The following is a 16901-nucleotide window of genomic DNA, read 5'->3' as shown; positions in this document are numbered from 1 at the left end:
GTGTCCAACCACATGAGGCTCAGTCATTAATGACAGAATTTTCATTTTTGGGTGAACTAACCCTTTAAGAAAGTACATTGCATTTAGCATTTAAGGTAAAAAATGATGATATGAGATGAATTAGTCTGCTATGCAAATCTTCCAGACCTGTTTTACTGATTTCAGAGGCTCTAGCAAGAGTCTCTTTTCCTGCCAGACCTGTTTTCTCTATTGTGTTTTAAATGAGATCACTGAGATCCCACCTTTCGGAGCCCAGATGTTGCCCCTTTTGTCTTTAATGGCTCTGGGATGGCTCTTGGAATTGGAGTTCCTGGCCAGTATCAGCATGCGAATAGTTAAGCTGATTCAATGGGACTGGTAGGGATTTCATAGTAGGGTGTGTCCTTTAGCTACACAACATATGCATTCCTTTGTTTGAATGTCTCCTCCCCTGCTGTATAATCCCTCCCCTGAAATCTAGATAAATTGCATTATTTTGTACTGTTAAATCAGACTGTTCGGACGACCTGCAGCACAGAGAGTTCTCATTAAAAGAATAACTTCTGTTTGATCCCGAAGTCTCCAGGGGCCTGTACCATGATGGAAGTTTAACAAAGTCAGGGTTACAGGATTAGTTTCGAGTTAGGCAAAACCAAACCAATGTATTCAGGCTTTGTTGGTCCCATGATGCTGATCATCAGCTTTCTCTGTCAACTCAGGCTTTGATCCTGAGTTTAGGAGTTTAGCTGTGACATCAGCAGTGAACAGCCAATCACAGGCTATGGATCAGTCAAACTGAGATTCACTTCACTCTTCTGCAGAATATACATGATTGAAAAATATTAAGAATTTAAACAAATTTACACAGAAGAAAAGAGCTGTCGAGGACAACTTTAAGAAAAATCTTATACGTCAATGCAAGTAAAAGTTATGAAGTTAGTTTATCTGATATGTAGAGAGAATTGAACATTTATGCTCACATGTAATTTTTTTATAGATTTAGTTATTGAATTTAAAGCTTATTTGTATGACCTTTATAAAGGCTATTTATTTTAATATTAACAAAATGCCTATTAATGATTGATTAACTCAAATGATACATGTGTAATTGATTAAGGGTATAATAATTACATAAATTATATTTAAATAATTCAAAATTATTATTATTTTAAATAAGTCTTTAATAGCCATTAGCTAGTGACCTTTAATTTGGAGTAGAAACAGTGTCTTTATTGCATCAGATATGTGTCACTTTGCTCACAGCTGATTGGTCCAATATCAGTTTGCGATCTCTAATCCAGAACATAACCTGCCCTGGAGCAGGCTAGCTGTGGAGCGTAAGTTACTGTGGAGATGAACACAGCTAAAAGCCAAACCACTTTATTGGTACCTAAAACCCAGGATTGGCACAAACTAAGCTTAAACATATCTGGCTAGCAGCTAAACCGGCTTCATGGTATCGGCCCCTGGTCTTCATCTTCTGAGTTTCCTACACTTTAGAAGATAAAAGTTCACAACAATAGTATTTCTTCCCCTACTATGGTAGTCAATGGTTGCTCTCTCTGCTTTATTACAAACATTCTTCACTCTAGCTTCTTTTGTGTTCAACAGAACAAAGAAATTCATACAGGTTTGGAACAACTTGAGGGTGAGTAAATGATGACAGAATTTTCATTTTTGGGTGAACTGTCCCTTTAAACACTGGTGTGATGATGTCACGATGCCTTACGTTTTGACAGTGAAGCGCTTGGCCTTGATGAGCTGCTCTCTGAGCTTGTCCAAAATCAGTTCCTTGCGGCTTTTCTGCAGAGCGCTCAGTGAGCGACGCACACTCTTCCCGCTGCCTGCGGACACACACATTTACACACACATCTCAGTAGGGTTGGGAACCGAGAACCAATTCTTATGCAGAACCGAAACTGATTTTTGAAAAATACCAGAACCGCGCGAAATTCCTAAGTTTCGGTTACGAAAACGGTTCTGGTCACAAGTATGGATTCATTTCCAAAGAATGAATGATAATGAAGCAAAATGTAACACATGTGAAAAGTTAATAACATGCAAAGGAGGCTGCACTAGCAATTTGACAAAGAGTGCCACATGGCTTATACCAGATTTATAGTGAAAGGCCTATATATATTAGGGATGCACCGAATCCAGATTTTTGGGGTTCGGCCGAATACCGAATCCACTGGTCAAGATTCGGCCGAATCCGAATCCGAATACCGAATCCTACTCCCATCCGCAGTCCATTATCAAAGTAAACACATTAGTTAACAACGTCCACAGCAGTGTAGGGATGCCATTAACTGTTTTGGTCAAGTTTACTAAAGTAAACATTGTCGTGTATGTTCTTCTCGACGCTATTTCATGATGGTTTATAGAAAAATTACCCCGAGTCGTCCTCTGTTGTTTCAAAGAACAACCCAACGGAGAGCGCAGGAGGCGCGCGCTAGGGTTGTGCCGACATCGTAATGCCACGCCCCCGTTGCGAGTCTGACAGCGTATTAGTTAAACTAAAAACTTAGCAGGGATTGCTCTGTAAATTAAATTGAGAATGTAACTAATGCATATATGCTATTTTAAATACTGTAGTCTATGCCAGATATAGAGCTACATTTTGAAATCATTTGAGGCTGAAACATCCATAAGCATGCGTGTTTATTTTAGCACTTCCGTCAGTGAAACAACACACTACAGCCTATAAAACATCTAAACGATTATCAGTAAATAATGGTAACCTCAAGAATATATGAAAATTAAATATTAGTTAGAAAAATATTTGATTCATACTATTTCCCCGCAAAGATGTGTCATATACCGCTCTGCGCTTTGAGAGGAATGGGACACTGAATAGACACCTTCTTGAATATCTTTGTCATCATATGTTCTACTGATGTTGCAAAGCAACACTTGTTGTAAAAGGTCTGAAGAGCGGATTTTATTTTCCACAGGGTCAAGACATTTAGACAATGTTTGATTATTCACTGCCAGAGAAAACGAAACTAAAATCACCGGCGTGTGTGTGTGTGTGTGTGAAATGCGCAATTCAAATAAACCAAACTTGACGCGCCTTACCAAGTTTAATAACAAGAACAAACTGTGTTAAATAAAATTTGAAGTAAAAGGCTATTCGTCTTACAGTGTTTTTTATACTTTCCAACAGTAAAGGATGTGAAGTTATAATAGACTTAATTATAAGCAAACGAAAGGAAGAAACGTTTATAATCCCCTGCGAACATGGGTGCGACGCAAGTGAAGATTTGGGAAAAGAAACGAGATGTCCATGTCCATTGGGATAAAATGGACTAGGCCTATTGTTCAAATTCACGGAAAATCGAGTGACCAGATACAGATCGCAAAACAGAATTAAAAAGTGCTATCTGACCATTATTTCCTTTCTAGGCTAAACAAAGCTTTGTGTTTCACTCCTGTGGTATTATTCACGTGAAACAGCATTCACATACAAAACACTGGGTTAGTAAAATAACGAAGTTATTTTTTTAAAGTAGAAAATAGTATTTATGTAAAGAGATATATTAAAATAAAAAGAGCTCAACTCTTAAGTGGAAGGAAGCTATTTTTTCCCCCTCCCGTGCAACCTAGCGGATGAATCATTATTTGGGTTAGTAAAAATAACGAAATGATGGTTTTAAGAGAATAGTATATGTAAAGATATATAGTATATTATCTACCTATTTACCTAATTCCGGTTCTTCAAAGCTTACGGATTCAGTGTATTTTCGTTTTGTCATCTTAATTTGGTAATTATTTAAGTGAAAAATATTTAGTGTAGGCCTATTTTATTAATTTTATTTATATTTTATCTGATCTATAGATCTATAGGCTGTTTGCAAGGTAAAATAAAATACATTTTGGCTGCTGTCTGTAGATTCCTTCATGCACAACTCGTATTCTCTCGGATGTTTCATATGCAAATGTTATAACAGCGGCTGTTGTTTAGGGTCCTTGTCATCACGAGACAAATCGGCATTGCAAATTGAACGCGTAGCTCAACTTGAATCGCCTTCTTTTGACTTAAAGTATACTGCCACGTTTTCTGTTCATGAGTTCCATTTTCACTTTCAACAGCGGCGTCATTACGTTCGACCAGCGGGGCGCGCATAGTGCAAGCCTAGTGTTCGGGTTCGGTGGAAAAAAATTCTGAGGTTCGGCAGAAACCGAACCCAGTCAAAAAGCCCAATATTCGGCCGAATCCGAACCCGAACCCTGGATTCGGTGCATCCCTAATATATATATATATATATAATTTGTCAACCGTTGAGTCACCATGGTTTAGGTAAGCGTTTAGGCACAATTACCTTTGTAATGCTGAATTGCAATTAATTATTTACAAGTTCACTGAATAACTGAATTACTATTAAATTAATATACAACTAATTCATAAATATAAGTAATAAATATAATTTATAACTTGGTTTTATTCAGAGACAGAGAGATAAAATGTAATAAGACAATTTCAGAGGTGTTTATTTGAAAAAAAAATGTGTTGCAAAAATGGCTTAATTAATACTGTAATATATGTACAGTTCAAGACTTTTTTGACATTGCCAACCAGTAAATTAATTTTAGAGCAAGTAATAAATACAAAATGGATTGTTTGCGTTGCATATTGTGCCTTTTTCCTTTACCACTATTTGTTTAATAATTTTAATGGAACCGGAATCGTTAGGCGGAACCGGAATCGGAACCGGAATCGTTAGGCGGAACCGGAATCGGAACCGGAATCGTTAGGCGGAACCGGAATCGTTAGGCGGAACCGGAATCGGAACCGGAATCGTTAGGCGGAACCGGAATCGTTAGGCGGAACCGGAATCGGAACCGGAATCGTTAGGCGGAACCGGAAAATGTCTCACGATTCCCAACCCTACATCTCAGTCACTGATGTTCGGTGAATCTCCAGTCATCTCAATGGGAATCCATGCGATTGGGAATTTCAAAATGTATTTTATACATCCTGATTTTATTATTTTATGACTTAAGTAGTAGGGCTGGGTATTGACACCAATTTCACAATTCGATTCGATTTCGATTCACAAGCTTTCGATTAGATTTTCGATTCAATTCAATAAGGATTATTTTGGATATGTATCAGGTATAATACATGGAACATTTTCTTAAGGAAAACAAATTTCTGAACTAATGTTGTAAACTATGGGAGTCAGTGGATACTACATTAGCCGACTAATATTGAAGTTACAAATTAACAGATTTGTATACAAACACTTAAATGACACTATATTATTATATATAAATATATATTTTAATTATAATTATATATATGCGATTGGGAATTTCGCATGAGGGTGAATCACTCTTCTAACACCTGATATAATGTGGGACAAATAGGGTTGGGTACCGAAACCCTGGTATATACCGGAATGAAGATAAAGATGTGTTCTGGCGTCTGGGTGTTTATTGAACCAATCAGATAAGGGTAAATTGAGAGTCAGCGATCAGCTCATTTGATTGGCTAAAGAAGAAGGTGGACCCGCCTTCCTCCTCGCGCTTGCAAAACTCAAGTGAGTGAGAGAATCGTGCCAAAACTTTAAGCGCAGCTAAAAGAAAGTACAAATCAATTTCTTTCAGGAACTTTTTTTCCCTACGTACACAACAAGTCATTTAGACATTTGCAACGGTTTAATTTTTTTACACAAAAGTTGGTTTTACACGGTCAGTTCTTGACTCTGATGTTTTCGCTTGCAAATCGATGTTCACAGTCGTGCAATGATTTTGGCCGTATCTTGGCGAAAGAAATATGTCAATAGTCTTAGCACGGAAAAATGGAAGTCAGAAGAATACAGATCATGTTTATTTTGCGTTAACATGAAGCTGCAGTTTCACAATACATGAATTACACTTACTTAATACTTACTTTACTTAATGCTGCAAATATTTTTTTCTTACACTTGAAAGGCAATTTACACCTTTACAAAACTTATCTTGCGCATGCAAATTGAATTTACGCTTGCAATCTTATGTACACTTTCACAAATCTTACCCTGCGCTTGCGATTCTTTAAGGCATCAATTTACCTTCATAGATTTCAGTGCCTCATTTCGGTGCCACTTAAATTCAGACGTGCTTTTGCGCTTTGGCTGGCGCTGAGCCAGAGACACACACGATCAGCGCTCGTCACATACCACAACTATTCAGTGTTTTCAACCACATCATGTTTATTTTAGGTTTCAGACATTTAAATGTCTATGGAAGCGGCAAAAACACTCCTTTCAGACGGTTATAACTTGACTACATGTTTTATTCATATCAGACACACATTATATAGTAACTCTATAGTTTCCTCTATCCTTCTCCCAGTTCACCGATCACTTACTTTATAGTGATTGTTAATTGGCCATGATGTGCTTGAAAACATGCTTGGTTTGCGAGAGACTTCTCTGCGAGCTGTGCTTCATGCATTGCCTGTGAAGCTTTGCCCTTGTGTGCAGGTAACAATAAGGCGATGCGTTTTAATATATTTATCCAGAGAATATGGTCATATTTCTGCAAAATAAAGCTGAAGCTTGAAGCTGGTTTGTAGCAGAGCAAGAATACAGACGACTGCTGTTATTACTGTAACTGTTATTCAGTGTTAAATTAGTTGTAGTTGGGTTAGGTGGCTTTAGATTTACTGTGAATTTGTTAAGTAAATTGTGTTGTGTATTTATTTATATTTATATATTTAAGTATACTTTAAACTTGTTATAAATTGTTCAATTTAAATAATAAAAAATCAATAAAAAGCCATTCTTTAATGTCATCCACTTCGTTTTGTGGCTTTTTTTCTTTTTAAAGTATCGGTTCAGGCACTGGTACCGTTTTAAAAGTATCGGTTTAGCACCGGTATCGGAAAAAAAAACCCGATACCCAACCCTAGGGACAATTGTATTTTATACATACTGATTTTATTATTTTATGACTTAAGTAGGGCTGAAATGGTTCCTCAAGTAGCTTGAATACAAAAAATCATTGAAGCAAATTATTTTTTAATATCCCTGCTTTCAGAGCTGCGTGCTTTCATTGATTTGCATAATTTAAATCTCACACTTTAATCCTCTGTATAGCTCCCAACTTGATGAATGATTAGCTCAAAATGTAGATCTGTATATGCGATGTACTTAATCTGAATTAAACACAAGCACATCAAAACATGCGATGCAGACAAATAGTGACATATTACAGTGTGGTTTGGCCATGCTTGCTCACAGAAATGTAAAATTGGTCTCATTCTGAAGAAAACAATCTAAGGAACGAGCGGATATAGCGCTTGAGGGTAGTAGCTCCACACGGAGGAAGTGATTCGAACAGGAAAATGACTCATGTGTTTGCTTGTTCAAAGGAGTCATTTCCATCTTTGTGATTCTTTTGATAATAACGTTACTGTAAAGTGTTGGATCGGTAATAAACTGCACAAGTGATATTCATTTGACATATGACTAGTCTATTTTTGGTGAGTTTGTGTGATATAAATATGAAATGTATTATTATTCATATGATTTTCTCAAGGGGGGGTCGTTGCTTTGCATTTACAAAGCATATATAGTGATTGTTAATTGGCCATGATGTGTTTGAAAACATGATTTTCAAGCACATCAAGCTTTGCCGTTGTGTGCAGGTGAAAGAGGGTCTTTGGATGCTCTGTCCTCATACACACCTGCTTTAGAGCGGGCCGAGCGCTGAGAGACGCTGGAGCTCTGACGGCGGAGCAAAGAGTTGCTCTGGTGGTGTTTTCTGGGCAGCCGAACGTGTGTCGGCGAGGCATCTGCTTTCTCTTCACTGTCTGAATCATGAGAGGAGGACGTCTGACCGCCTGACCTGGGCTCATCTTCATCCCACAGTCCATAGCACTGAGGAAGAAGAGGGAAATCAAGAGCTTTCCGTGTACACAATGTCCAATTTCAAAAATGCTCAGTGTTCAAAGGTGCCCTAGAATTAGTGATGCACCAATCATGATTTTACATGGCCGATTCCGATATCGATTTTTTTCAAGAAAACTGGCCGATACCAATTTTTTTTTTTTTTACACAATAAAATAATGAAAGTATACATGAACAAGATGTTTATTTGGTATTTAACAGGCTAAATTGGCTTTTGGCTAATGAAAACAAGTCCGCAATCTGAAATTAACAGGAAATTGAATTGTAAATGAAAAGGCTGAAAGGTGAAATTAAAGGCAACAACTGCATATTCTGCAATCCAAACAAAGATGTTACTTAAATCAGCATTTGTTTTTAAATTCAGTGTAAAGAAAAAAAGTCTGTACCAGTGAAATTAAATAAAACCAAAGTATATAATTGTTCCAAAATGTTAAATCAAATAATGTTTAGTGCAACGAAAAAAATTAAGATGCTACAGCAGGTGCTTTTTAAATCAAATTAAGTCAATGTCATTTTAAGGTAAAATAAAAGGTAACACTTTAGAATAATGGTCATTAGTTAACATTAGTTAATGTATTAACTAACATGAACTAACCATGAGCAGTACATTTGTTACTGTATTTGTTCATCTTTGTTAATGTTAGTTAATCCAGCTGTTCATGGTTTGTTCACGTTAGTTCACAGTGCATTAACTAATGTTAACAAGATGATTTTAATAATGCATTAGTAAATGTTGAAATTAATATTAACTAAGATTAATAAACGCTTTATAAGTGCAGTTCATTATTAGTTAATGTTAACTAATGTAGTTAACTAATGTTAACTAATGACCATTATTCTAAAGTGTTTTAGGCTGATGAAAGGCTGATGAAAAAAAATCGGCATCGGCACTAAAACATCCATATCGGTCGATCCCTAATTTCGTCCATACCAGAACTTCAGCCTAAACGATAACGTGCATATAGCATTAAATATACACTAAACTACCGTAGTACATTACGTATCTACGGTTGTATTTTGTAATTTATGACAACACTGGCATGAAATAATATTAACCTTTGTCATTAGACATACTCTTTAGTTATGATCCTATTGTTACTGTAATAACATCTTGCGTTGGATCTAGACAACAACGGGGATATTATCGTTAATGTTGTCTCGCTAAGAAACTTTCAATTTAATCAGAAATTGTTTAGACAGTCAAGAAGTGGATAAAATCACTTACTGCTTGCATATGCAAATTTTGGGGGCGTACATAATAATGATCCTGACAATTGCATCATTCTCGGTGTTCCGTTGAGATCTGCCTATTTTTCGTGGTGTTTTTCACAAACGAGATTTACATATGAAGGAGGAGGCAATGGTGTTTGAGACTCACTGTATGTGATTTCCATGAACTGAACTCCTGTTATTTAACTATGGCAAGGTTCATTAAATGTTTCATTCTAAGGCACCTTTAAGCTTTCGAATGATACCAAAGTTATGATGATTATTAAAATATTTAATAGGAAAAAAGGCCAACCTTCAGAATAGACCGATGGAAGAAGAGCGCGAGGAGCTGGATGAGGTCGTAGTGGACGTATCCCTCTTTCTTCTCCACACCGATGATGTTGGGCGGGTGGAACGGTTTGGACTTGTCCCGCTCTATGGTTTGGTTAAATGGGAAGAAGCCAAACTGGAAGAAGTATTTGATCACTATGGTGACCTGTGTGTAGAAAGCAAGAGCAAAGAGAGACGTGAACATTCGCACAATGAAAGGCAGTCTCAACTAAGCTTCATTCATTTTATTCAGATTAAAACTGAAGGATTTTCTCCTTGTGGGCGGAGCCACCCCAGAAGCCACACCCCTCTCTCCCCTGATAGGCTACAGTTGCACACACAGCCCAACTGGGAAACTACCTGCACTATTCTTTAAATTAATACAAAACTGTGTGTGTGTGTGTGTGTGTGTGTGTGAGAGAGAGTGAAGGATCAACACTACTCTATAGATACTCAAGATTAACACAAAACTTTGTGTGTGTGTGTGTGTGAAGGAGCAACACTACTCTATAGATACTCAAGATTAACATGAAACTGTGTGTGTCTGTGTGTGTGTGTGTGTGTGTGTGTGTGAAGGAGCAACACTACTCTATAGATACTCAAGATTAACACGAAACTGTGTGTGTGTGTGTGTGTGTGTGAGAGTGAAGGATCAACACTACTCTACAGATACTCAAGATTAACACAGTGTGTGTGTGTGTGTGTGTGTGTGTGTGTGTGTGTGTGTGTGTGTGTGTGTGTGAAGGATCAACACTACTATATAGATACTCAAGATTAACACAGCGCGTGTGTGTGTATGTGTGTGTGTGAAGGATCAACACTACTATATAGATACTCAAGATTAACACAGCGTGTGTGTGTGTGTGTGTGTGTGTGAGAAGGATCAACACTACTATATAGATACTCAAGATTAACACAGCGCGCGCGCGTGTGTGTGTGTGTGTGTATGCGTGTGTGTGTGTATGCGTGTGTGTGTGTATGCGTGTGTGTGTGTGTGTATGCGTGTGTGTGTGTGTGTATGCGTGTGTGTGTGTATGCGTGTGTGTGTGTGTGTGTGTGTGTATGCGTGTGTGTGTGTATGCGTGTGTGTGTGTGTGTGTGTGTGTGTGTGTGTATGCGTGTGTGTGTGTGTGTGTGTGTGTATGCGTGTGTGTGTGTATGCGTGTGTGTGTGTGTGTGTGTGTGTGTGTGTGTGTGTGTGTGTGTGTGTGTATGCGTGTGTGTATGCGTGTGTGTGTATGCGTGTGTGTGTGTGTGTGTGTGTGTGTGTGTGTGTATGCGTGTGTGTGTGTGTGTGTGTGTGTGTGTGTGTGTGTATGCGTGTGTGTGTGTATGCGTGTGTGTGTGTGTGTGTGTGTGTGTGTGTGTGTATGCGTGTGTGTGTATGCGTGTGTGTGTGTGTATGTGTGTGTGTGTGTGTGTGTGTATGCGTGTGTGTGTATGCGTGTGTGTGTGTGTGTGTGTGTGTGTGTATGTGTGTGTGTGTGTGTGTGTGTGTGTGTGTGTGTGTATGCGTGTGTGTGTGTGTGTCCCAGATCTCAGACCTCCGTGTAGACGATGGCCGTCATCCAGAAGCGTTTGCTGGGCCGGGGCACCGACAGCATGGCCCAGAGGAAGATGAGGACGGGCAGCACCAGTGTGGCCACAGACGCAGAGATCATGTGGTTGAGGATGATGACCAGGTAACACACCATCTCTGAGTGCGCCACCAGCAGGTTGTAGAGGGCGTAGCAGAGCTGGAGGAGCTGCGGCTGAGAGCGGTAGAAGAGCTCAGACTCCTCCAGATCCTCATCGAAGAACATCCTGACGGACACAAGCCACACCTCCATAAACCTCACGCACACCGCTTTACTTTATTACCAATACTAACTCTAACATTGTGAAATATTATTGAAATGTAAAATAACAATATAAATGTCTTTACTGGCACTTTTGATCAATTTAATGCATCTTTGCTGAATAAAAATGCATTAATTATTAAAGTTCTTTCCCAAATAAAATAAATAAATAAATTCTTACTGACCCAAAACTTTTGAATGGAAGTATAATGTTGCAAAAGCTTTCTATTTCAGATAAACGCTGGTCTTTTGCAATAAATGCAGTGTTGGTGAGCATAAGAGATTTCTTTTTATCTAATAATGAGGACTTTTACAATCATATTTTCAACATTTTATCTCATAATAATGACTTGGCATGCTGTATCTCACTATTATGACTTTTAAAATCATTTTTTACTTTATATCTAATAATGAGGACATTTAAAATCATATTTTTAACATTTTATCTCATAATAATGACTTATCATGTCAAATGTTTTTTGACTTATCTCACTATGACATTTAAAATCATATTTTTGACTTTTTATCTAATAATGAGGACTTTTAAAATCATATTTCTAACATTTCATCTCATAAAGACTTGGCATGCCGTATTTTTGACTTTTTATCTCACTATGACTTTTTAAATCATATTTTTGACTTTTTATCTAATAATGAGGCCTTTTAAAATCATATTTTCAACATTTTATCTCATAATAATGACTTAGCATGTCATATTTTTGACTTTTTATCTCACTATTAGGACTTTTAAAATCATATTTTTGACTTTTTATCTCACTATTAGGACTTTTAAAATCATATTTTTGACTTTTTATCTAATAATGAGGACTTTTAAAATCCTATTTCCAACATTTTATCTCAAAGTCTTGGCATGCCGTATTTTTGACTTTTTTATCTCAGTATTATGACTTTTAAAATCATATTTTTGACTTTTTATCTAATAATGAGGACTTTTTAAATCATATTTCCAACATTTTATCTCATAATGACTTGGCATGCCATATTTTTGACTTTTTATCTCACTATTATGACTTTTAAAATCATATTTTTGACTTTTTATCTAATAATGAGGACTTTTAAAATCATATTTCCAACGTTTTATCTCACTATTATGACTTTTAAAATCATATTTTCTACTTTTTATCTAATAATGAGGACATTTAAAATCCTATTTTCAACACTTTATCTCTTAATTATGACTTTATGATAACTGAAATGAGCTGATCAGTAATATAGTTGAATATTTAGTGTCCCTGACTAAGAAAGCCAAGCCTGAGGCGACGGTGGCAAAATAGATGTAATTAATCATTTTCTTAAATTGCCGCACATAAATAGCCTTGTTTTCAGAACATAACTCAACCTTTTAAATCACAAGCATTTAAGCAATTATTTTCATAATTGTAAGTGTCGTTAGCAAAATGTGTTGAAACACGCGTCTCACGTGTTACATACTTGTAATTTTACATACAAGGTTTTCTTTTTTAAAGAAATAAATACTTTTACTCAGTTTGGACGCATTAAGCTGATCAAAAGTGTCAGTAAAGACATTTATAATGTTACAAAATATTATATTTCAGATAAACGCTGCTTTATATTCATCAAAGAATCCTGAAAAACTAAATGTATGACGTTTTCCACTAAAATATGAACTGTATCACTGATGATAATCATAAGTGTGTGTTGATATGAGAATGATCAGTGAAGGGTCATGTGACACTGAAGACTGGAGTAATGATGATGAACTCAGCTTTGATAGTGTTAGTGAAATGGACAGCTATAGTTTCACACACAGATCTTCACTCATCAGCTTGAGCTGCAGGTGGTTGGGTAAGGTCACATGACGCGGCCTCACCTGCTCTGCAGCAGCTCATTGGCTGTCAGCTGATGGCTCATGGACAGCAGAGACTGACTCTGACAGCCGGACTTCTCCTCAGGGGTTTGGATCCTCAGCCTCCTGACATCCAGATCCTCGGCTGAGTCCAGGCCCGTGGCTTTGCTGTATGAGGGAGGGATGTCTGAGGGAGTCCAGAGAGTGTGTGGAGGTTCTGGTTCGCTCACGGCCTCCTCAATGGTGTCACTGGTGCCCTGCCGCGAGTACAGCTCAGAGCGGTGTGTGTGTTCACTGTCAGAGAGCAGAGAGTGTGTGTGTGTGATTCATGAGGTCAACCACCAGGGGGAAGTCTCATCACACTTTATATTGTCTACTGTGATTCAATGCACTCATTTTGAGCTTCTACACTGGACTTGAATTTGAAAAAGACCTGTACACTTTAACCCACCCTTAAACCTACCCAAACCTGTCCTAACCTTACCCCTATCCCATCACAACAGCAGTGTCCCCTAAAAGGGATAGTTCACCCAAAAATGATAATTACCCCATGATTTACACTCCTTCAAATCATCCTAGGTGTGTGTGACATTCTTCTTTCAGACGAGTTATATTAAAAATGCCCTGGCTAATCCAAGCTTTATAATGGCAGTGAATTGACGGGTCGTTTTTGAAGTCCATAAAAGTGCATCTATCCATCATAAAAGTGAGTTTATTCATCATAAAAGTGCATCTATCCATCATAAAAGTGCATCTGTCCATCATAAAAGTGCATCTATTCATCATAAAAGTGCATCTATCATCATAAAAGTGCATCTATCCATCATAAAAGTGACTCTATCCATCATAAAAGTGCATCTATCCATCATAAAAGTGCATCTATCCATCATAAAAGTGCATCTATCATCATAAAAGTGCATCTATCCATCATAAAAGTGCATCTATTCATCATAAAAGTGACTCTATCATCATAAAAGTGACTCTATTCATCATAAAAGTGCATCTATTCATCATAAAAGTGACTATATCATCATAAAAGTGACTCTATTCATCATAAAAGTGCATCTATTCATCATAAAAGTGACTCTATCATCATAAAAGTGACTATATCATCATAAAAGTGACTATCCATCATAAAAGTGCATCTATCCATCATAAAAGTGCATCTGTCCATCATAAAAGTGCATCTGTCCATCATAAAAGTGCATCTATCCATCATAAAAGTGACTATTCATCATAAAAGTGCATCTATCCATCATAAAAGTGCATCTATCCATCATAAAAGTGCATCTATCCATCATAAAAGTGCATCTATCCATCATAAAAGTGCATCTGTCCATCATAAAAGTGCATCTATCCATCATAAAAGTGCATCTATCATCATAAAAGTGCATCTATCCATCATAAAAGTGCATCTATTCATCATAAAAGTGCATCTGTCCATCATAAAAGTGCATCTATTCATCATAAAAGTGCATCTATCCATCATAAAAGTGCATCTGTCCATCATAAAAGTGCATCTATCCATCATAAAAGTGCATCTATTCATCATAAAAGTGCATCTGTCCATCATAAAAGTGCATCTATTCATCATAAAAGTGCATCTATCATCATAAAAGTGCATCTATCCATCATAAAAGTGCATCTATCCATCATAAAAGTGCATCTGTCCATCATAAAAGTGCATCTATCCATCATAAAAGTGCATCTGTCCATCATAAAAGTGCATCTATTCATCATAAAAGTGCATCTATCATCATAAAAGTGCATCTATCCATCATAAAAGTGCATCTATCCATCATAAAAGTGCATCTATCCATCATAAAAGTGCATCTATCCATCATAAAAGTGCATCTATCCATCATAAAAGTGACTCTATCCATCATAAAAGTGACTCTATCCATCATAAAAGTGCATCTATCCATCATAAAAGTGCATCTATTCATCATAAAAGTGCATCTATCCATCATAAAAGTGCATCTATTCATCATAAAAGTGCATCTATTCATCATAAAAGTGACTCTATCATCATAAAAGTGACTCTATTCATCATAAAAGTGCATCTATTCATCATAAAAGTGACTATATCATCATAAAAGTGCATCTATTCATCATAAAAGTGCATCTATCATCATAAAAGTGCATCTATCATCATAAAAGTGCATCTATCCATCATAAAAGTGACTCTATCCATCATAAAAGTGCATCTATCCATCATAAAAGTGCATCTATCCATCATAAAAGTGCATCTATCATCATAAAAGTGCATCTATCCATCATAAAAGTGCATCTATTCATCATAAAAGTGACTCTATCATCATAAAAGTGACTCTATTCATCATAAAAGTGCATCTATTCATCATAAAAGTGACTATATCATCATAAAAGTGACTCTATTCATCATAAAAGTGCATCTATTCATCATAAAAGTGACTCTATCATCATAAAAGTGACTATATCATCATAAAAGTGACTATTCATCATAAAAGTGCATCTATCCATCATAAAAGTGCATCTATCCATCATAAAAGTGCATCTGTCCATCATAAAAGTGCATCTGTCCATCATAAAAGTGCATCTATCCATCATAAAAGTGACTATTCATCATAAAAGTGCATCTATCCATCATAAAAGTGCATCTATCCATCATAAAAGTGCATCTATCCATCATAAAAGTGCATCTATCCATCATAAAAGTGCATCTGTCCATCATAAAAGTGCATCTATCCATCATAAAAGTGCATCTATCATCATAAAAGTGCATCTATCCATCATAAAAGTGCATCTATTCATCATAAAAGTGCATCTGTCCATCATAAAAGTGCATCTATTCATCATAAAAGTGCATCTATCCATCATAAAAGTGCATCTGTCCATCATAAAAGTGCATCTATCCATCATAAAAGTGCATCTATTCATCATAAAAGTGCATCTGTCCATCATAAAAGTGCATCTATTCATCATAAAAGTGCATCTATCATCATAAAAGTGCATCTATCCATCATAAAAGTGCATCTATCCATCATAAAAGTGCATCTGTCCATCATAAAAGTGCATCTATCCATCATAAAAGTGCATCTGTCCATCATAAAAGTGCATCTATTCATCATAAAAGTGCATCTATCATCATAAAAGTGCATCTATCCATCATAAAAGTGCATCTATCCATCATAAAAGTGCATCTATCCATCATAAAAGTGCATCTATCCATCATAAAAGTGCATCTATCCATCATAAAAGTGACTCTATCCATCATAAAAGTGCATCTATCCATCATAAAAGTGCATCTATTCATCATAAAAGTGCATCTATCCATCATAAAAGTGCATCTATTCATCATAAAAGTGCATCTATTCATCATAAAAGTGACTCTATCATCATAAAAGTGACTCTATTCATCATAAAAGTGCATCTATTCATCATAAAAGTGACTATATCATCATAAAAGTGACTCTATTCATCATAAAAGTGCATCTATTCATCATAAAAGTGACTCTATCATCATAAAAGTGACTATTCATCATAAAAGTGCATCTATTCATCATAAAAGTGACTCTATCATCATAAAAGTGCATCTATCCATCATAAAAGTGCATCTATCCATCATAAAAGTGCATCTGTCCATCATAAAAGTGCATCTATCCATCATAAAAGTGCATCTGTCCATCATAAAAGTGCATCTATTCATCATAAAAGTGCATCTATCATCATAAAAGTGCATCTATCCATCATAAAAGTGCATCTATCCATCATAAAAGTGACTCTATCCATCATAAAAGTGCATCTATCCATCATAAAAGTGCATCTGTCCATCATAAA

The 16901-nt window shown here is 36.4% G+C and overlaps 1 protein-coding gene across 1 annotated transcript in view; it reads right to left on the bottom strand.

Annotated features, from left to right (window-relative positions):
- The window catches only part of LOC307119565 (piezo-type mechanosensitive ion channel component 2-like), a gene marked incomplete at its 5' end in the record, with an annotated part of 129959 nt that overhangs the window by 26143 nt on the left and 86915 nt on the right, over positions 1-16901 (bottom strand). Inside the window, 5 exons of the mRNA XM_079805907.1 lie at positions 1709-1823; positions 7655-7847; positions 9400-9582; positions 10961-11219; positions 13107-13376. Of these exons, the coding sequence (XP_079662033.1) occupies positions 1709-1823; positions 7655-7847; positions 9400-9582; positions 10961-11219; positions 13107-13376 (1020 nt within the window). The remainder of the gene's footprint in view (positions 1-1708; positions 1824-7654; positions 7848-9399; positions 9583-10960; positions 11220-13106; positions 13377-16901) is intronic.

Source organism: Gobio gobio (genome assembly GCF_949357685.1).
Source record: "Gobio gobio genome assembly, chromosome: 23".
Lineage (NCBI taxonomy): Eukaryota > Metazoa > Chordata > Actinopteri > Cypriniformes > Gobionidae > Gobio > Gobio gobio.
This window is presented reverse-complemented; position numbering and strand designations above follow the sequence as displayed.